The 22,627-nt window shown below is 39.1% G+C and overlaps 1 protein-coding gene across 2 annotated transcripts in view; it reads right to left on the reverse strand.

Moving 5' to 3' along the window:
- Positions 1-799: 799 nt before the first annotated feature.
- Positions 800-22,627, reverse strand: part of LOC125184782 (trichoplein keratin filament-binding protein-like) — a 40,657-nt gene continuing 18,829 nt past the window's right edge. Inside the window, exons 4-15 of one of the 2 annotated variants that reach the window (XM_066988640.1) lie at positions 21,616-21,720; positions 20,657-20,778; positions 11,996-12,082; positions 10,359-10,481; positions 9,596-9,688; positions 6,839-6,899; positions 6,279-6,427; positions 5,627-5,824; positions 4,489-4,655; positions 3,949-4,100; positions 2,264-2,340; positions 800-1,495 (exon numbers count right to left, since the gene is read on the reverse strand). In XM_066988640.1, the coding sequence (XP_066844741.1) occupies positions 1,469-1,495; positions 2,264-2,340; positions 3,949-4,100; positions 4,489-4,655; positions 5,627-5,824; positions 6,279-6,427; positions 6,839-6,899; positions 9,596-9,688; positions 10,359-10,481; positions 11,996-12,082; positions 20,657-20,778; positions 21,616-21,720 (1,361 nt within the window). In that variant the 3' untranslated portion in view covers positions 800-1,468. Of the gene's footprint in view, positions 1,496-2,263; positions 2,344-3,948; positions 4,101-4,488; positions 4,656-5,626; positions 5,825-6,278; positions 6,428-6,838; positions 6,900-9,595; positions 9,689-10,358; positions 10,482-11,995; positions 12,083-20,656; positions 20,779-21,615; positions 21,721-22,627 lie in introns of both variants that reach the window. The other variant, XM_066988639.1, reaches the window with a different exon arrangement.

The following is a 22,627-nucleotide window of genomic DNA, read 5'->3' on the forward strand; positions in this document are numbered from 1 at the left end:
AACGTTTGTTATAGCTGTAGAATCCAAAGTTGGCATAACAGATGGCAAATGGCAAGAGAAAAAAAAAAAAAACACCTTCCCCCCCCCCCCCCCCCCCCCCCTTCAGAACAGCTAATTTAATTCTTTGCATCACTTTACCATGGAAGAGATCAGGAAGACTCCCAGACTGAATACTGTTTATGAATAAATTTGAGATATTGTCTCAAAGTATTAGGAAAAGGGGTTTTAGAACAAATCAGCACCAGTAGGAAGAAACTGCCACCTTGTGATAAAACTCAGCCAGGAGATTCAACAGAACTAAACTTGAAATTGCTGAAAATTTTCTGGATATTTGACTACTTCGATCCTTAGGTCTTGACAAGGATGGCTTTTGATGTGTCTGTCTGTCTGTCTGTCTGCCTGCCTGCCTGACTATCTACCTATCTATCTATCTGTCTATCTATCTATCTAAAGAAAAGTCTTGGTTTAAACAAACTGCAAGTAAACTGAGAAGTCTAAGTGTCTCATGATTTCTTTCCCCTTTCTCCCCCTGTCCTTTCCACTCCAGGATGTCTTGTCTTCTCTCTCCTTTAACTGAATAATTCACAGTTCTGTGTTGTGCCCTTTGGGGCATTAACAATCCAGTTAATCTTGCACTCTTCCACGGTGTCAGTGGAAGGTTGATTATTAGAGTGATCAAAACATAGACAGAACTGTGTGACTGAAAAAAGCTGTCTGCTGGTGTATGGTTTTATCTCAGCCCATGTACAAAATTGTACAACCATGCAATAACATGCTCTAAAAGATACAGTATAGTCCATTGCGATTTACTGCTTTTATTGTATTAGTTACAGAGTTAACACAATGTTCCCACTGCATAATTACTTCTGAAAGGCAAAGACAAAGAAAAATCAGATACTTGGGACTTCCATGAAGGCCTTTCCTCTGGGATGGCTGTGTACCATGGTGAGCGTTGCTAACTGGCCAGGCATTTCTCAGCAAGGTCTTTAAAAACAAACATAATTATCCTTTTGTGTACAGATTTGTTTTGTCCAAAATATCTGAAGCTAAGAATACAACTTTTACTTCCCACCCAAGCCCTATCTCTATGGAACAGAGCTGTTCATGCTTCATGGAAGAAAAATACACTTTGGAGACACTTTTCTGTTGTTGTACAAATGAATAATTTTAGACAGCAAAAGCTTAGTGAATCCCATCCGCTTACTATTCCTGTTTGTCTCAAAGATCTAGACTCCTTTGTTCAGTCTCAGACTCTTTGAGGTTATAATACTGTTGTGTTTCAATTTCAGTAAAATTTTCAAAACACTTAAATACCCACATAAATTTTCTCAAAGTGAACCATGGGCTTGTAATTCTTCCAATTCATTTTCCACCCCAGAGGTACTACAGAAAGTGTTTCTATGCTCCAAGCTTTTTATTCAGTGTCCCTCTTTAAAATTAGAAACTTGTTCCACTCTTTGCAAGTCTCTTACTGTTCCTTTGTTTTGTTGGCCACCTAAAAATATCAATGAAAGAATTATTAATTGCCAAAATTAATATTTTACAGTTTGCATTCATTACTTACCAAGAAAAAAATTTCAGTGCATTGACTTGACGTGATAGGCAAGACAATGATTAAAGGCAATCTTGGGGCTGCTCACTTTGAGATCCAACAACAGCAATATGATAAGGGCCTTATTGCACTCTGTTTTTTGTTACATCATTAAATCAATTTTGTTGCATCATCTTTGGGTCTCTTTCAGCAGGGAAAACTCAGTCCAAACAGTTACTGTCCATTTTACATTGATAAAAATTCGGATGAGTCTATTTCATTTGTAACATATTACTAAACAAGGAGTCTGTGCCCCCCAAACCATTAGATGTATGAACATATTAATGTAGCTTTGGTTGAAACTCGGCCATCAAGATGTGTAAAGAGATTTGTATACAAATGGTAAAATGGATAGACATGTAAAAGTCTAACACGAATCCTTTCATACATAGGAAGGTGCAACTATATAATTGACTAGTTAGCAGAGACTGTTATCATTTAATGCAAATGTGCTTAAGAGTTGATATAGTATATAATGCAGATCTCTGTATATTATTTCTATTGAGATTTGCTTTTTAGAAAAAAATTGCATGTAAAGACATCACAGGATATACTCGAGAGCAAATCTCAAATCCCTTAATAGATAGGAAAAAGATGTTATTTTTAAATACATTCCAAAAATCTTAATACCTGGTTTTAAACCATGTGATATTATATACTGTAGTATATTACCTTGACTTCCATTTCAAACTTCCGCATGAGTTCCTCTGCATGGTGACTTGTCTCCTCAGAACATATATTTTTATGATCTTCTGGGCAGTTCCGGTAGTTTTACAGTAATATATAATAAATATATAACACAGTAAGTCTCTTAAATTAGAAATGGTCATTCTCTCAAAGAGAGGTTCATAGCCCTTCTTTTCCTGCCTAAACCACCAAAAACATGTTGTCTGTTGAAAAATCACAGAAAAACCAAGCGAAATATTGGAAAAAAAAGACTTGGCACAAAGTGTTAAATTTATGCAATGGATGTTTTGAAATGTTCTTCAAAAAGGAATACCATTCTCTGAATTCTGCATTTGCTGTTGTATTCATTGCAAAGCTGGGGGGATTCCGGGTGTGTCTAACTTGAACATCCAGTGAGATAACTAGACTCATTGTACACAATAATTCTGATTTTGAAATGGTAAAGATACCAAAGAAAAGATGAACAATAGGGTGAAAATATGGAAACCATATCACAGAATCACAGAATTGTAGGGGTTGGAAGGGACCTCAAGAGATCATTGGGTCCAAACCCCTTGCCAAAGAAGGTTCCTTAGAGCAGGCTGCCCAGGTAGGCATCCAGACGGGCCTTGAGTATCTCCAGAGAAGGAGACTCCACAACCTCCCTGGGCAGCCTGTTCCAGTGCTCCATCACCCTCACTGTGAAGTTCTTTCACATGTTGGTGCAGAACCTTCTGTGCTCCATTTTGTGGCTGTTGTCCCTTGTCCTGTCCCCACAAACCACTGAAAAGAGGTTGGCCAAATACCACACTTAAGATATTTGCAAGCATTGATAAGATCCCCTCTCAGTCTTCTCTTCTCAAGGCTGAACAGACCCAGGTCTTTCCTCACAGCAGAGATGCTCCAGGCCCCGTATCATCTTTGTGGCCCTCTGCTGGATTCTTTGCAGAAGATCCCCATCTTTCTTGTGCCAGGAAGCCCAGAACTGGAAACAGTACTCCAGGTGAGGCCTGACCAGGGCAGAGTAGAGGGGGAGGATCACCTCCCTTGGCCTCCTGGCCGCACTTCTTATAATGCACGCCAGGATCCCGTTGGCCTTCTTGGCCAACCAGGGCACACTGGTGGCTCATGGTCAGCCTGTCATCCACCAGGACCCCCAGGTCCTTCTCTGCAGAGCTCCTCTCCAGCAGGTTTGTTTACAAAGCCATGGTGCAGTCTTATAAATTCATACAGCAGTTTATTAAAATGCACATGTGCATGCACAGGTGTTTCATGGGATTCTTTATGGTATCGTTATCTTTATCAGGAAGTGTAATAATAGGACAAGGTGTAATGGTTTTAAACTGTAAGAGGATAAATGTAGATTATACATTAGGAAGAAATTTGTTACTATTTTTTACTATGAGGGTGGTGAGGCACTGAAACAGGCTGCCCAGAGAATATCCGTGGAAGTGTTCAAGGCCAGGTTGGACGGGGCTTTGAGCAAGCTGGTCTAGTAGGAGGTGTGCCTGCCCATGGCAGAGAGGTTGGAATTCAATGATCTTTAAGGGCCCTTCCAATCCAAACCATTCTATAATTCCGATTGCAGCATGCTCTAGGTGTCTTTAATTGCTGTACTCTGTTTTCTTACATTCAAAAGTTAGTTGTCTGAGCAAATTAGCTTTCTTTGACTTGACAAAAGGATATCTCACCTGCCAAGGCTACATAAAGACAATCCCTTTTAATCCAGTTGGGGATTTCCCCTGTCCGGATACAATCAAAAACCATCTTCTCCGTTTCAATGTATTCAAATTCAGATTTTGCTTTCCCAAGATTTCTGAAAAGCTTCATTGACAGCTCTGTCCTGTCATTGTTCAAAATAAAATGAAGAGTTTGTTAAGAACTAGTCACTTAACTACAAGAGTAGTGCAATTACCCAGAGTATGAGAGAAACATCCTGTAATAATGTAGGGAAAAAACAAATGTTGATGCTATAGCACAAGCCATCACGCACTAGTTAAAACTTGCATAAGACAGTTAAGCTGAAATGTTTTCCTGCTCTTTATAACAGATGTTTCTAAGCTTGATTTAATTCTTAATGCAAGTGTAGACTTTTTTTTTTTTAAATTCAATTTCAAAACTATGCATGAATATTATAATAACATTCTCTAAAATGTTTTTTCTTTATGTGGAAACAGCTCATTACTTTTCAATATTATTTCTTTCTTTACTTTATTAACTATCCAATATACCTTTTGTCATCCATGGGTTCATTTCCATAAAATACTTCATAAGACAGAATGTCAGCCTGAGCATTATTAAAGGCTTCTTTCTGATCAGCCCTTTCATCCTTGTTCTTTCTGATAAGCTGGCTGATATACTGTTGTGCCTCAGGAACATCACAATATATGGTGTGAACCTACCATGGATCAAAAATTAGATTACATTTTCTGCAAAGCTTGCACATCTGTTTGCAATTCATAATATTTAGACAACAAGGACAGAAAACCATGTTTTTTTCATGATTCCATTTTCATGCTTCACTAATTTATCTCTTAAAATAATGCCAAACAAAAAGAATGCAAGTTGGTCTAATCAGTTTTCCATAGGCTGACTTTCAGTGAGGAGTTAGCTTTCTTTAATTCCATGTGTAATTCTGAAAATTTCAACTTAACCTTTAAATAAATGTATATGTACTGGCTCTGGCAGGGATGGAGTTAAATCTTCCCCATAGCAATCCATATAGAGCTGTGCTCTGTACTTATAACTAGAACAGCACTGATATCTCACCAATGCCTTGTCTATTGTTGATCAGTGCTCTGGAGCATCAAGACTCTCTTCAATTTCCCCTCCCCACTCAAAGCCAGGAGACTGGGCATTGGCAAGAGGTAGGGAGGGGACATTGTCAGGGCAGCTGTCCTAAATCAACCAAAGAGATATGATTGATATCATAGGATGTTACACTCAACAATAAAAGCTAGGAAAGGGGAAGGACGAGGGGAGGGGCGTTCATTATGAAAATGTATGTCCTCCTCAACAACCACACTGTGTATGGAGGCTCTGTTTTCCAAAACACAGCTGATCTTCACTCATCAATGGGAAATAGAGAATAATTGTTTTTTCTCTCTTTGCTTCCATACAACCTTTGCTTGTATTTTCTCTTACTTTTTCCTTACTTTTTCCTTTAATCAACCTGTGAGCCTTTTTTTTTTTTTTCCCACATTGTGTTTTCTCTCTCTCCCCCTTCCTTCAAGGAGGATGAGTGAGACTCATTGTGCTGGAGTTTATCTGTCCATTAGGGTGAACGCACCACAGTATGTAAGATAATTTTTTCCAATTTTAGAAAACTTGGCAAACCGTTTTTCATTTTTGTTATCACTGAGTTCTTACCTTCTTGGCAAGATTTTTCAAGAACATTAGCACCTTGATTTGAGGTTTCATTGTTTTGTAATATCTTTCACTTTCAAGGGTCTCACTGATTTCTCTGTCTTGTTTCTGTAAAGATTCCTGTATCTTTTGCAACATGACGTGTGCTTGCCAAAGAGGTTCTGTTTCCATTAAGCATTCAGGCTTCTCTTCATTAGCTGCCTGGGAGGCAACAAAGATATTTCTTAAACACTAAGCCAGGATCTAGATATTTACTCCTTTCAATGAAATTTCCAAGATTTTAATGAACAAGGGAGAGCAAAAATAGAGAAAACTAAAGAAGGAAAAGTTGCATGGTTCCAATTCTTAACATATAGATTTTGTAATTCAAGGTAGTAGGTCTTTAAAAGATTTTATAGCAAAATTTATAGGATTATAACGAAGACAACAGCACACTGTCTGGTTCCAGAAGAATCAGACTTCATTACTGTGCTGTTTTAATCATTAATCACCAATTTATCATTCTCAAGGCACATATATATTTGCCCATATGTTTTACTATCTGTTAGAACATTGGTTTCCTTCAGCCTTTGCTAGGGAGAGTCAACCTGATTGCCTTTGAAACAACTGGAATAATATTAAACCAAAGCAGTTTAATCTCCATTTTTGTTCTCACTTGTTCTGCCTTTAATTTTAAAATCACTGGCACATCGGATTTTTCTTCTTCTGTCTTTTCAGACTTTTGTTGAAGAATTTTTATCTGGAAATTCACGAGGTCATGCACTCTCTCCACATATAGACTGATGGTGTGAAGTTCCTGCAAAGCTGTATCGAAAATAATAGGGAAAGCAGGTAAGAAAAACTTGAGCATTTCTACAACTACACATTTGCTAGAATATTGTTTTGCTGGGGTAAATTAACTCCTATTGGAAATTAAGAATTTACAATGCACAAATAAACTATAATAATCAAGAATTATATTAAAGAATTCTATTCAAATGTTGAAATAAACCTACTCAAAACTGCTGCTGACTGTTACAAGCCGCTTATACTAAAGAGTTTGGAGTCATGACAGACATTAATTCTAGCTCCAACATTCTTCCATAATTTGATCTGAAACACAGTGTTGCAATGAAAAGCTTATATTAACTTCAGGTGGTGTACACCACAAAGTAAGAAAAACAGGAAAGAAACAAGGCAGATCAAGAAATTTCGTGTCCAAAATATGAAACTCACTCAATGTGTGCTGGGTATAAAGATGTTTTATTCTTTTTGTCAGATTTTCTAGAATGGAGACCTGCAAGACAAGAAAGGATGAGGGAAGAAAATCAGTGTTACCAAATTTGTTGTGTTTCCTTGGTTACAACATCTCTAATAGTTAATAATAGTGAATTAATGTTGCCATTGATAGTCACAACCTACCTAAATGGGTTGTTGTGTAGTTATTGCTAGGAAAAACAAAAACAAAACAACAAAACACCACAGAAGTAAAACAGAGGCACTCACTCTCAAACACTGTCATTTTTGCAACAGCCTGTATCAAAATGGGTTATGCCTATGTTTTCTATAGCACCTTCCCACATTACCAGAATGAAAAATGTGATAAAATGTACACTGAAAGACTCTTGAAACTATAGAAGAGAAAAAGCCTCTGGACACAGAGTGTTTGTTTGTTTGTTTGTGTGTTTCACTGTTAGTCAATCAGAAATAAGGCAATATTGTGGTAGATATTGTTAGAAATGTAAGAAAAACAAACAAACAACTTTAAATACTGGTGTTATGCAGAATTTAATCAGAAGATGGTGCTGCATTATTAAACAAATACTCCTGTTTGAGACCTTCACTCTGAAGTGCTACAGGAACCTGCATTCAATTTCATAAATGAGATACAATCTGGCTTTGAGAATATTTTTTTTTTCCTTCTTCAGTGGTTAGTTAAGATGATCCTGAATATATGCTCTAGAACAGTACAATGAAAATTGGCTGCCATAAAGAAAAGCTGACAGTTTGCAAAGTTACAGAAAGACTTGTACATATTATATGTAAAATAGAAGTCTATTCAGAAAATAACAGACAATAATTAGACCATGTTCACAGACTCTATCTGTAATAAAAATAAAATAAAATATATAATAATATATATATATTTTTTTTTTTCAGTCACAAGAAATTCAGAATTTATGGTGAACCTGAAATATGTTTAACATCACAAGGGGGATTCTATAGGTAAATCTGAGGAGAGCAATTCTGACAAGCCATCACTAAAAAGCTAGCAGGTCAAACTAGACAAAACTTTTCCAATACAACCACTAAAAGGAAAACCATTAGAGATTATTTCCACAGACAAACATCTACAAGTAGATTTAGAGAAGGACTACACACTGGAATATTTAGAAGGCTGTACTTTTTCACTGTGTGTGCAGCCAAACTGGAACTGTTGGTATTTCAGAGCCCACGTTGGCAATTTCTTGCTAGAAAACAAACAACTGGAATAAAGTACATAATTTGAACATGCATTTGGGGTTCAGTCCTGAGAGCAGACTGGAATAGAATTACTGATAGCCCTAGCAATCTATTTTATTCTTTAAACATATAGTCTTTTATTGAACAGTACATAACAGTGACCACTCCATGACTGTTAAAGGAAAGATAACTTTGTTTGCCTTTCAGAACTAAAACCAAAGGCATTCTCTGTTGAACTCTAAGATTCATGGCAGTGTGTGGTGTTACAACCTCAAGATCTTCCCAGATTAAATAGGTCTTTCAGTCCTCCTCCTCCTCCTCCTCCTCCTCCTCCTCCTCCTCCTCCTCCTCCTTCTCCTTCTCTTCTCCTTCTCCTTCTCCTTCTCCTTCTCCTTCTCCTTCTCCTTCTCCTTCTCCTTCTCCTTCTCCTTCTCCTTCTCCTTCTCCTTCTCCTTCTCCTTCTCCTTCTCCTTCTCCTTCTCCTTCTCCTTCTCCTTCTCCTTCTCCTTCTCCTTCTCCTTCTCCTTCTCCTTCTCCTTCTCCTTCTCCTTCTCCTTCTCCTTCTCCTTCTCCTTCTCCTTCTCCTTCTCCTTCTCCTTAAGAGGAATCTTCCCTCTTATTCTTCCCCTCTCTGTCTCTGCCTTCTTCCCTCCCTCTCTCTGGTAAAAGAATCATTACAATGAAAAAACAAGAGTAACAGAATTGTTATGATCTTGCAATATATATATATATATAAAAGTCATTTTTCTTCTGTCATGAAGATGAACATCTGATAATGGTTCACTACAGAACAAAGTTTAAACATTACTAAACTGTCTGAAAATGTGGCTGCAAAACAGTTTGGCCAAGATGAAAAGGATGGAAACAAGCATTTTAACCTGGTATTATGCCTACTCACTCGATATTTGCTTCTATCTATGGGCTTTTTCTGTGCCTGCAGCCATCTCGGATATTTAGCAAACTGAATTTGCATTATTAGAAAGAAATATTGCAAAACTTGAGGAATTTTAATGATGTCTATTTTTCCTTGGTAATACCACTCAAGTTATCTTCGCAGCATAGGTCAACCAGCTGCATTGGAATATAGTAATAGGTTCTGTTTGTTTGTTAAATTAAAAAAAAAAAAAAGCTTTACTATGGTTTTACGATTTTTCAAAAGACATGAGATGTGAAATAAGACAGAGAAATGACAATCAGAATTTTTAGTGGAAAAAATAACATAGTATGATTAAACAAACAAACAAACAAACAAAACAAACAAACAAAAACAAACAAAAAAACCACTGTCTTCTTCATTGGTGTCTAATGTCCCCCAAATTACTTGGATTCTCTAAAACAAGACAGGCGCCTAGCAGTTTAATCTTAGCTGACTTAGATGTACATATCTAAAGCAGACAATGTAATTTTCAGGTCAGTTAGGTTCTTGGGAACAGCACAAACTGGAAATGGAATGAGAACAAATTGAAACAGAACCAAAATAACTCCTTATTTATTTATTTATTTATTTATTTATTTATTTATTTATTTTACCTTTTGTTCTTCCATTTTTTCTGTTTGTTGCTTCATTTGGTGAATAAGATCTTCTTTGTCCTGGCTCAGTTTTCTGTTTCTTTCCCTCAGGCTCTGAAGGTAGTAGAAAAAGATAAAAAAGATTGCAATTATAAAGTTTTCATTATTCAAAAAGACCTTTAGTTTTGTTGTTGTTGTTTTTAATTTATTTTTCAGCTTGTTTGCTTTTATTTTTCCATATATGTTGAAAAGTTATTTGGACTATCCTGTTAAGTCCTGGGGATTTTGCACAAAAATAAAAATAAAGATTGACCAATTTATAAAACAATGCAAGCAGGGTTAGTTTGATTCTAAAGACACTTCTTAAAGGCTGGGATAGGCAGAAATTTTTCCTTGGTAGCAGAATATAAGGAGGAATGAAATAAACCTTAATGTGTGTTTATCAACAGAAAAGCATTAGAAATCCTAAAAATTCAGTGAATATTTTTACACCTCAGTTTCATAAAAACATAGTTATTTACAAGCGTCTAAGCACAAACAATATGAGAGAACCTCACACTGAATTTTAATCAGGGAAGTCAAGATATGAAAACTGTTCCGAAAACACTGTGTAAGTCTTAACTCCACTCCAGAACGAGACAGCAATGGTTTTGTAGTAATTTCATAAAATGTGTGTCTTCAGTTGACTGTCCCTAAGAAGAAAACATGACTTATATAACCTCTTTCTGCAATGCCTGGAACTTCCTGTTGCTCTTATCGCCATGTCAAAACTGTACTTATTTACCTTAACAGCATTTTGCCAATGGGTGCTGTTCTTGTTCATCAGTTCATGGTAAGCTTCCAACTGGGATTTCAAACTCCTAATTTTGTCACCATAAAGTTTATTTATAGTAGTTATAGTCTGCTCCTATGTTACAAAATATAATTGAGAAAATGAATTTAAACAGAAAAGCCAAGCATGATAAAAGAACATTTTCCACAACAGCTAAATATTGGTTCTCTTTCTCAAATGTGTTGTGTTGCCTGCAAATATTTCTTGTTGATCACAGGAGGTTTGTGTCTTCACAGAAGGTACACTTCGGGCAAAAATTCACACTAAAGTAATTCTCTCCCGCTCTCTCCCTGCACTGCTCCCTCCCTTTCTCCCTTCCTTCCTCCCTCCTTCTTAACGCCTCCACCCTCCCCATTCTTCCAGAAGAAATGAGCCTTTCTCAGAGCAGTCCACAATCAATTCATTCCACAAATAAATAAATAAATAAATAAAATAAATAAAAAAACCCTCTTCCCTTTGTGTGCCCTCTAGGTAGAATAAAGTTCATTTGTATGAAAAGCATACATGTAACTAGGAACTAAGTGGCTGATTTGCACTGGGTTGGAGAAGAATGATGGGATGAATCAAAGATGAGGCAATGGATGAAGAAAAAGCTTTCAGCGCAATGTAGACAAAGATGTGTGTAATTCTGACTTGGGGGAGAATTACTGACTAATGGAATGTACAAATGCTTCCGCTAGGGAAAGCCTATCACTGTGGGGCTGTGGTCATAGGCCTGGAATCTATGGATCCTCACTGTAACCTTGAGGGCGATTACAGATGGAGGGACTCTGCTATTCTCTGAGCTACACTGACAAAATACTGAAAGAAAAAACTGGAAGATCTGTGCAGATCTGTGTAGATGTGCTCACAGAAGCAATCCTGTGAGGATTGCTTTAGGCATCAGCCAGGATGAAGATTCAAAGAGAAGGCAACAATCCTATCCATATTTTGGAAACGACTGTATTCTATTTGTGTAATGCTATGCTGTATATTTTTTTATTTGTGTATTTTTTGGATTTTTTTTTCCATTTAATTTATCTTTACTGGGATCATTAGCTTAATTAACTTCAGGAAAATTGTCAAACACCAAGCTAAGCAAAGAGTGGATTTATTCATTCCAAATGGAAAAAGTAAGGAAGACAAGTGCAAAATAAAAGAGAATGTATCCACAAAGAAGAAGGGTGAAAAACTTTCCACTTTAGCAATGAAAACAGGCACTACAGGTTGGCATAGCTCTTACAATAATATCATTCTTGACAGACACAACCTACACAATAGTGTCAGTCAGCAGATGAAGGTGGCATTTGACTGGAAAGTTCAGTAACAATAAAGTTTGGAAAATCTCTGCATATAAGCCAGTCTAAATATTCAGAATGGGAAAGGGTCCAATAAATAAACAAATAGAAGTAGCCATAGGTGAAAATAAGACCATATTTCACAAAGTTGTAAAAGTAAATACATTGAGAGATAGATTGATATTATTTCTGGAGAAATGATTCAATGGGTAGCTGAATGAAGATTCAAATGTGAATGAAGTAGATTTAATCCTCCTGTGTCATTTTGACTAATGATATGACACAACAATGGTAATGCTCCAGAATAATTACCTTGCTTTGGTTTTCTTTCTTTGTGTTTTCCAGCTGTCTGATTATCTTTAAGTGTTTGCTTTTCATTTCCTGCATGTCTTTTACAATCTGCAGAGGATGAAAGAAATAATCAACTCAGAACACTAGAAATGAACTCCAATCATCAAACAATTACAATGTACATTTCTCAAAGCGACAGATACTGTACAAGTCTGATTTCAAAACAGATAAATAGCTTGGACTGCAGACCAAAATTCTGAGGCTTCAAAAATCAGAAAATATGTTACGTTATTGAATAAATATTTGTACATTTATTTACTTGACATTGATTTTCTGGTTCTAGTACTACAACTTCACCTCTACATTTCTATTGTAGTGATATGAATTGAGTACAGAAGAGAGTCATTACAATTTTTCTAAAGTTCTTGAAAAGGAAACACAACATTGTGAAGCTTATTAATGGAAAAATAATAAAAAAAAATACATTTTTATGTTTATGAGTTAGATAACACACTGCACACTTACTCGATTGCATATTGCAGACAGCTGTTTTTTGTTTGTTTGTTTGTTTGTTTTTTTCCACAAAGTTTATCTGAAAAACTGCAAAATTGATATAGTTTCAAGATTCACTACAGGCATTTCTCAGTAATAAAAACAGATACCTACACCAAAGACTAACAAAGTGACCTTTTTCCTTGTTTGAAAACTAGTCATTTAAGCTTAACATTGCATCAAGATTCTTAGTGACTCAGTTTTATTCATTCTGTTTCTAATCCAATTTGTAATAGTCACAAAAGGAAAATTCCACTATTTCCCACATCAATACAGACACTCTGGCTGTCTACTTTTCTTTTTGCATCCTTGCCTTGTAGGTGCAATGTCAAATTACACAACACTGATACTAGTTGCATTTTAAATGAGTCTTGACAGATACTACAGGATGAATCACAGCAATAACGAACATTATTTTGTGTAAATTATAAAAATGTAGAGCTTTTCCAGAGACATCCTTGGTTTAAGTTTAATATGATGCAGCTTCTACTGACAGCAGCTCAGACCAAATAAAACTGAACAGAAAAATCTCTAAAAAGAAATATTTTTAGAGAAGACTGAAGCATGATTTTAAATGGTTGTGTTGGGTAACATCATTCTACAATGACAGATCAAATCTTTATGAGTATTTACAAACAATTAGCTTTAGAGTGAATAATCTCTACAGTATGACACTGTCACAACTCAAACAATATAAAGAAGCAGAAGAAATGTGGTATTACAAAATACTGTCTTAAATCTCACCAAAAAGAGTATTGCAGAAGTAGAAGAATTTTTAAAAGACACAATTAAAATGTTCAGAGACAAGAAAAGCCTATTCTAGAAAAGATTCAGACAACTTTATTGCTCTTATCACACAAAGAGCTCAGAGTCATGTTAACTGCATTGCTTCAGGTATTTTAACTCATTTCTAACAGCTAGCTCCAAAGGTCTGTAGCCTGTACCACAGTAATCACCATAGATATTTTTTGATACAAAATAAAAGAATAAAAGTACAAGAAAATATAGCAGCAAAACTAATGAAACAGGAATATATATATATATATATACACACATATATATACATACACATGAACTTTCTGTGCTCCATTTTGTGGCTATTGTCCCTTGTCCTGTCCCCACAAACCACTGAAAAGAGGTTGGCCAAATCCCTCTGTCTCCCACACTTAAGATATTTGCAAACATTGATAAGATCCCCTCTCAGTCTTCTTTTCTCCAGGCTGAACAGACCCAGGTCCCTCAGCCTTTCCTCACAGCAGAGATGCTCCAGGCCCCGTATCATCTTTGTGGCCCTCTGCTAGACTCTTTGCAGGAGATCCCTGTCTTTTTTGTACCGGGGAGTCCAGAACTGGAAACAGTACTCCAGGTGAGGCCTGACCAGGGCAGAGTAGAGGGGGAGGATCACCTCCCTTGGCCTCCTGGCCGCACTTCTTTTAATGCACGCCAGGATCCCATTGGCCTTCTTGACCAACCAGGGCACACTGGTGGCTCGTGGTCAACCTGTCATCCACCAGGACCCCCAGGTCCTTCTCCGCAGAGCTCCCCTCGAGCAAGTCATCCCCCAGCCCGTACTGATACATGTGGTTGTTCCTTCCCACATGCAGAACTCTACACTCGCTCTTGTTAAACTTTGGTTTCTTCCTGCCCAGCTCTCCAGCCAGTCCAGGTCTCACTGAATGGCAGCACAGCCGTCTGGCATGTCGGCTCCTCCTCCCAGCTTTGTATCATTGACATACTTGCTGAACGTGGACGCTATTCCTTCATCAAGGTCATTGATGAAGATGTTGAACAAGACCAGAACCAACCTCTGGGAAACACTGCCAGTACAGGTCTCCATCCGGACTCTGTGCTGCCGATCACCACCGTCTGATCTCAGCCAGTCAGCCAGTTCTCAATCCACCTTACTGTCCACTCGTTTATCCCACACTTTCTCAGCTTTGCTAGCAGGATGTCGTGGGAGACAGTGTCAAAAGCCTTGCTAAAGTCAAGGTAGATGACATCCACTGCTCTCCCCCCACCTACCCAGCTGGTGATGTCATCATAGAGGGCAACGAGGTTCATTGAGCATGATTACCCCTTGGTGAATCTATGCTGACTACTCCTCATAACCTTATTCTCTTCCAATTGCTTGGAGATGGCATCCAGAACAAGCTTTTCCAACACCTTTCCAGGGACAGAGTTAAGACTGACTGGCCTGTAGTTTCATGGATCCTCCTTCTTGCCCTTCTTGAAGACTGGAGTGACATTAGCTATCCTCCAGTCTTCAGGCACCTCTCCTGTTCTCCAGAACCTTTCAAAGATGATGGAGTGGTTCGGCGATCACCTCTGCCAGCTCCCTCAGCACACATGGATGCATCCCTTCAGGACCCATGAATTTGTGTGTGAAGATCCCACTTAGACGATCCTGAACCATGCCCTCCTCAACCAGAGGGGAGCTCTCCATTTTCCAGACTCTCTCTCCTCCATCCAGGGTCCAGGAGTTCCAGGGGGTAGTCTTTGAAGCAAAGACTGAAGCAAAGAAGGCATTCAGTATCTCCACCTTCTCAGTTTTAGCTGTTACCAGGACACCCCTCATATTCAGCAGGGGACCCGCATTATCCCTACACTTCCTTTTACTGTCTACATACTTAAAAAAAAAAAACACTTCTTCTTATCCTTTATCTCCCTTGGCAGCTTCATCTCCAGGTGGGCTTTAGCCTTCCTTGTCGCATCCCGGCAGGTCCTGACAACACTCCTATACTCCTCCAAGAGGACATGCCCTTTTTCCACATTTCACAACCCTTCTTCCTTTTGATCTTGTCGATGAGCTCCTTGCTCATCCGTGCAGGTCTCTGCCCCACTTCCCCAATTTCCTGCTCTTAGGGATGCACCAATCCTGAGCTTGGAAGAAGTGCTGTTTAAATGTTGCCCAGCTCTCACAAGCACCCTTAGCTTCTAGAAATATAGCCCATGAGATACCCAGAAGTAGGTCCCAGAAGAGACTGAAGTTGGCTCTCCAAACGTCCAGGGTAGCAATCCTACTTTTTGCCTTACTTCTTCCACTAAGTTCCATCTTGAACTACACCAACTCATGATTGCTGCAGCCCAAGCTGCACCCAAGCTTCACTAACCCAACAAGCCCATCCCTGTTGCTAAGAAAAAGGTCCAGAAGCACCCCCTGCCTCGTCGGTTCCTCCACCACCTGCACCAGAAAATTATCTTCAATGCATTGCAGGAACCTTTTGGACTACGCGTGCCTGGCCGAGTTGCTTACCCAACGGATGTTTGGGTAATTAAAGTCCCCCATGAGAACTAGCGCCCAGGATTGTGAGGCTACTTCCAGCTGCTTGTAGAAGGCCTCATCGACCTCCTTCTCCTGATCTGGTGACCTGTAGTACACCCCCACAACAGTGTCACCTATACCAGCCCTCCCCCTAATTCTCACCCACAAACTCTCCACTTGTTCTTCACCCTCCCCCAGGGGGACCTGGGTACATTCTAATTGTTCCCTCACATAAAGGGGTACTCCTTTCCCTCGCTTCCCCAGCCTATCATTCCTAAAGAGGACATAGCCCCCCATGACAGTATTCCAGTCATACGAGCTGTCCCACCACATCTCTAAGATCGCAATGAGATTTTGGCCCCTTGACTGTACACAGATCTCCATCTCATCCTGTTTATTTCCCACGCTTTGCGCATTGGTATACAGACACTTTAGGGAAGCAGCAGGCACAGTTAACCTAAGATCACTGAGTACAACTCCTGGCCCCACACAGGGCCGTTGAGAAATCAAACCATATGTCTAGAGTGTTGTCCAAATGCTTCTTAACTCCAACTTGCTCAGCGCCATAACCACTTACCCAAGGAACTTGCTCCAGTCCCTGACCACCTTCTCAGCGAAGAACCATTTCCTAACATCCAACCCTAACTTCCCCTGTCATGGCTCTGTGCTGTTCCCACAGGTCCTGTCAAAGTCCCCAGAGAGCAGAGCTCAGCGCCTGCCCCTCCACTCCCCTCGTGAGGAAGCTGCAGCCCTCTGTGAGGCCTCTCCTCAGTTCCATAGAATCACAGAATCACAGAATATCCAGAGTTGGAAGGGGACCCACAAGGATCATTGAGTCCAACTCCTGGCTCCACACAGGTCTACCCAAAAATTCAGACCATATCACTGAGAGAATAGACCAAATGCATCATAAACTCTGACAGGCTTGGTGCCATGACTACAACCCTGGGAAGCCTGTTCCAGTGAGCCTGTCTCCTCTTCTGTGGGCTGAACAAACCAAGCGTGACCTCAGCTGCTCTTCATATACCTTCCCCTCTAAACTATTCACCATCTTCACAGCCTTCCTTTGGACACTCTAATAGTTTCGTGTCTTACATTGTGGCACCCAGAACTGTACAATGGACGTGAGATGAGGCTGTACCTGTGCAGAGTAGACAAGCCCTTCACTTGACCAGCTAGCAATGCTGTGTCTGATGCACTGTAGGGTATGGTTGACCCTTTTGGCTGCCAGGGCACATTAATGGCTTTGTTCAACTTGCTGCCAACCATAACCCCCAGATCCCTTTTTGTGTGTCTGCTCTCCAGCCCCGCGTACCCCAGTCTATACAGGGGTTGCACCTTCCAAGGTGCAGAATCTAGCACTTGCTCTTGTTAAACTTCATGCAGTTGGTGATTGTCCATCCCTCTAATTTGCCAAGATCTCTCTGCAAGGACTCTCTACTCCTGAAAGATTCAACAGCTCCTCCTAATTTAGTATAGACTACAAACTTAGTATACCTTTGAGTCCTGCAGAGTAGAAGTAGTTCTTCCTATAGAAGTCATTTATGAAAACACAGAAGAGAACTGACCCCAAAATGGAATCCTGCAAAACCGTACTACTGACTGGTTGCCAGTCTGATGTAACCCCATTTAATATAATCCTTCTATTAATAACTAAGCCTCACCCATCAGCCAATTGTTCACCCATCATATTATGTATTTGCCTTGCTGTATGCTAGATGTTTCATCTAGAAGGATACTGTGATAAACAGTATAAAAAGCTTTGCTGAAATTCAAAACAATTAGATTAACTGGTTTTTCCTTGATCAGTTAGGTGGGTAACCTTGTCATACTGGGAAATTAAGTTCATTAAACAGGACTTTTCCCTTGTGAACATGTATTGGCTGAGACCAATGACTCCATTGCTTTTTGGGTGTTTTTCAGTAACTCCCACAATAATTTTCTCCACAATTTTTCCAGGCACTGAAGTAGACTGACAGTACTGTAGTTACCAGGGTCTTCCTTCTCACCTGTCTTGAAAACTGAGACAACTTTTGCCAGCTTCTAGTGGACTGGGACCTCTCTGGATTCCCAAGACCACTGAAAAATAATTGAGAGAGCTCTCACAATGACATCAGCCAGCCCTCTGAGTACCCTGGGATGAATCCCATCAGGCTCCATAGATTTATGCATCCAGCTGGAGCTGCAAATCCCACATGTTTGGAGTTGGCTGAGAGTTTATCACTACTGTAGTCACAGTTCTCTAAGTCAGGGCTCTGGGGCTCCCAGGGACCATCTTCATTGTTGAAAACAAAGGCGGAGAAGTCATTAAACATCTCTGCTTTGTGTATATCTCCATTTGTGAGCTGACCATCCTCATCAAGTATTGAACCAACATTATCTCTGGCTCCCCTTTTGATGTTAACATCATTTAAAAGGTCCTTTTTATTTTCCTCCACAGTACCGGTCATCTTCAACTCTAATTGAGTTTTGGCCACATGGATTTTCTCCCTACAATGTGAATAGCTAACAGCATTTCACAAGTCCTTGTGAATGTGTCCAGATGTGTCCATCTTGCCCTACCTCACTTCCAGTGGCCATACACTTTCTTTTTCTGACTAAACTCTAGAAGATCCCTGGTAAACAAAGCCAATCTTCAGCCCTACCTGCTTGATTTCCAACATTTTGGAGTTGCCTGTTCCTGTACTCTACAAGGTGGTTCTTAAAGAGTCATCAGCACTAACAACTTCAAAAAGAGTTTCACAGGGGACCTTACTAACTAGTTCATTGAGCAGCATGAAGTCTGCTCTCCCCATACCAAGTACTGAAATTTTTGTGGCAGTTTTCCTCCTGTCACCAAAGATTTTAAATTCAACTACTTCATGGTCACTATGGCCAAGACAGCCACCAATCACCACTTCAGCCACAAGATCTGCTCTGTTTACAAGAAACAAATCTAGGAGAGCACCTTTCCTAGTCGGCTCCCTTAGTACCTGTACCAAGAAGTTATCATCAAGGTGTTTTAGGAATCTCACGGACCCGTTTGTATTAGCTGTGTGGTATTCCCAGTTAACATATAGCAAGTTGAATTCATCCGTAAGGACAAGGGTGGCTGATCTAGAGTTCTTTAAAGAATAATTCCTTGGTGTTTTCGTCCTCAGTGGTTGCCTTATAGCAGGGTCCCACAACAATGTCTGCATTATTTGCTTGTCTCTTAATTATTACCCAAAAGTTCTCAATTGTGTCATCATCAGCTGCAAGCTCTGTACAGATACAGACCCTCCATTACATGCAGTGACACCCCTCTTCTCCACCTTGCCTGCCTTTCCTAACCCTTCTGAAGAGCTTATAACCATCCATTATAACATGCCAGTCACAGGACTGTTCCCATCACATTTTGCTCATGCCAATGATGTTGTATATCTGGTACTGAGCTAAGGCTTCTAGCTCCTCTTGCTTGTTCCTCATGCTGTATGCATTGGTGTAGAAACATTAAAACTGTACTTCATTGTACCTAACACCTAGTGGAGCAGACTGAAGGATCTTACTAGTATGCAGTCCATCAAATTTTGGCATGCCTTCCATAGTTTATCACTGGCAAGCCCAAGTTTTTACCTCTTTCTCTCTTCAAATCTAGTTTAAATCTCTATTGATCCGCCCTGTTAACTTCTTTACAAATACCCTTTTTCCCTTCTGAGAAAGATGCTCCCCAGCAGGCACCAATAGGCCTGGCATTGTGTAGACTATTCCATGATTGAGAAACCTAAAATTCTGGCAGTGGCATCCACCTTAGAGATACGTATTCATCAGGCTGGATCTACCTGTTCAATATTTTTCACAGTTACTGGAAGAAAAGGAGAAAACACAACCTTTGCTTCTGATCCTTTAACCACTCAGCCCAAGGCCCTGAAGTCCTCTTTGATTGCCCTTGGACTTCTCTGCTACTTTATTGTAGCCAACATGAAAAACCAATAATGGATAACAGTGGGCTTTACCAGGCTAGTGAGCGTTCTACTAACGGTACCAGTAATGCTGAAATTGCAACAAAACTTCACACAGCAAGTCAAAAGCTACTTTTAGCAATCAAGGATCAATGAGAAACATATGAGAAGACATGGGTTTTCTCAAACCTCCAGTTACAAGTGCGTTGTTTTGTTTGGTACCTTTAGACACCTACCAGAAACACAGAAATTTAAGCAATTCAGAACTCAGTATCTGGTTATATAAGTCCTGGTTTCAGCTAGGATAGCGTTAATTTTCCTCCTACTAGCTGGTAGGGTGCTATGTTTTGGATTAGGATGAGAAGAGTGTTGATAACACACCAATGTTTTAATTGTTGCAGAGCAGTGCTTACACTAAGCCAAGGACTTTTCAGCTTCTCACTCTGTCCTGCCAGTGGGCAGGCTGGGGTGCAGCAGGAGCTGGGAGGGGACAGACCCAGGACAGCTGACCCAAACTGGCCAAAGGGGTATTCCATACCATCTGACGTCATGCTAAACAATAGATAGGGGTGGCTAGCCAGGGTGGGGCGCCAGCTGCTCAGGGATAGGCTGGGCATCGGTCAGCGGGTAGCGAGCAATTGCACTGTACATCACTGGTTTCATACACATTATTATTAGTAGTAGTTCCCAGTCGGGGCTAGTTTTACCTGGAAAAGTGAGTGTTGCTCTGCAACAATTAAAACATTGGTGTGTTATCAACACTCTTCTCATCCTAATCCGAAACATAGCACCCTACCAGCTACTAGGAGGAAAATTAACTCTATCCTAGCTGAAACCAGGACATTACCTAAGATGGTAAATTATTCATTCACACTGTTTTTCATTTGTTTATATAGATAAGTGTATATATATAATGTATATATATATATGCTTTGTTTTGCTTTTTACCTTGATGATATAGAATGTAGCTAATTTGTATGGAATATATGGCACTTCTTTGGTTCTGCATTCTTCAAGCTGTGTCAGTTTGTGGTCAGCATCAGAACAAGTTCCAGATGTATTTTGATGATCTGTTTTATAACAAAAATGACTTTATTGACTGGAAGTAAGGAACTGGATATTATATCTAACAGCTAGAACTAAAATGCACAGCAAATACAGATCTACATATTATATTCTAAAATTTTTGTATAGAACAGCAAGTATCGTCTTAAAACATACCTTTTTGTCTGATAGCAAAGGAAACAGATCCTTGGGAAAGGAGTTTTAGTAACTCTGACTTGTCAGCTTTGACTTGTGGACACCATTACACATAGTTATATCGTCTGACAATTACTTGCCCATGAGTAGTCTGATGCTAACTACTTATACCAAAGCCAGAAATGAAAACTTAGATAAAAAATTTATGCAGAAAAGTGCTACCTCTTAATAAAACTAACTTTTATCACAGCTAAGAATAGGACACTTTAAAACCTCATTCACAACTACCTTTTACAAGTTATTTTGAAAGACCCATTTTATATCACAGTATGATAAAAAAAAAAAAGCTTTTTTTTTTTTTTTTTTTTCCCCAGATCTCAGACATCTCTGACTGGCTTAACACAATAATTAACTTTTTATTAGGAAATTATTTTAAGCACCATAATCCTTATTTAAATATAATAATTAACTGAAAGATATGTAAGGTGAAAAGAGATTGGGTTCTGATTACTTAAAATGGTGACTTGCATAAATCCAAGCTATTTGGTTGGATTCAGAAATCTAAGCTCACATAAAAGAAAGAAAAAAACAAGAACAAAAAATCCCCCCAAAAACACACACACACACCAAAAAAAAAAACCCTCTACATTTATGTAATGTAGTATGTGATCAAGAAAATAAGAATAACATTTACTATACAAATATACCTTTTTCTAGAGCTCTGTTTTCATCCCATCCAATCAGGGAATTCAGCAGTGACCACTTGTTTATACTCATTCCAATTTTGTGCAGCCAAAATTTTCCCTCCCCATCTGTAAAAAAATAAATTTAAAATCAATAAAAATCATTGAATTATTGCAATTCTCTGATTCTCTTGATTAAATAATTGGATTCAAATATGGTATGTGCTTATTCTGTTGGGACCAATAGAATTTTGAGTGAATAAAATTGTTAGCAAAGGTTTGGAGATCAGGGAATCATTAAGAGAACTACAAAAAGAACAAGAATGTAATATATGTTTGAGATCCGAATATTTGTATCTGATCTAGAAAATATTAATAGACTGAAATTAAGTGTGCCCTCCAGACTTGGTTCTGAGCTTCTGTTAAAAAATAAAATTTTGGATTTTTCCCAATATCATTGAAATTAAGTATTAATGTATATAAATATCTGAGGGGAGGATGCCGAGAGGATGATGTGGTCTTTTCAGTTGTGTCCAGAGGCAAGACAAGAGGTAATGGACACAAACTGAAGTGCAGAAAATTCCAGCTGAATATGAGGGGGCGCTTCTTTACTGTGAGGGTGACAGAGCACTGGAACAGGTTGCCCAGAGAGGTTGTGGAGTCTCCTTCTCTAGAGATATTCAAAACCTGCCTGGATGCCACCCTGCACAATGTGCTCTGGGTGATCCTGCTTGGCGGGGGGGAGTGGGGGGTGGGGGGGTGGGGGGTGGACTAGGTGATCTTCAGAGGTCCCTTCCAACCTCGACCATTCTGCGATTCTATGTGTGTGTGAAAGCACATTATTGGAGGAGATATACATAACCCAGACTTGTTAGTAAGTACTATAGTGAGTACATGCATCCAAAGCTCCTTCTGAGAGAAAACCAAACCAAAAAAAAAACCAAACAAAAAACTTCAGAAAACACAGCATGAGCATCATCTCCAAGTGTTCTGGTGTAAAAATGAGAATAGCATCTGAAAGGAGTCTTCTGACTAT

This window comes from Anser cygnoides, chromosome Z (assembly GCF_040182565.1).
Source record: "Anser cygnoides isolate HZ-2024a breed goose chromosome Z, Taihu_goose_T2T_genome, whole genome shotgun sequence".
NCBI lineage: Eukaryota > Metazoa > Chordata > Aves > Anseriformes > Anatidae > Anser > Anser cygnoides.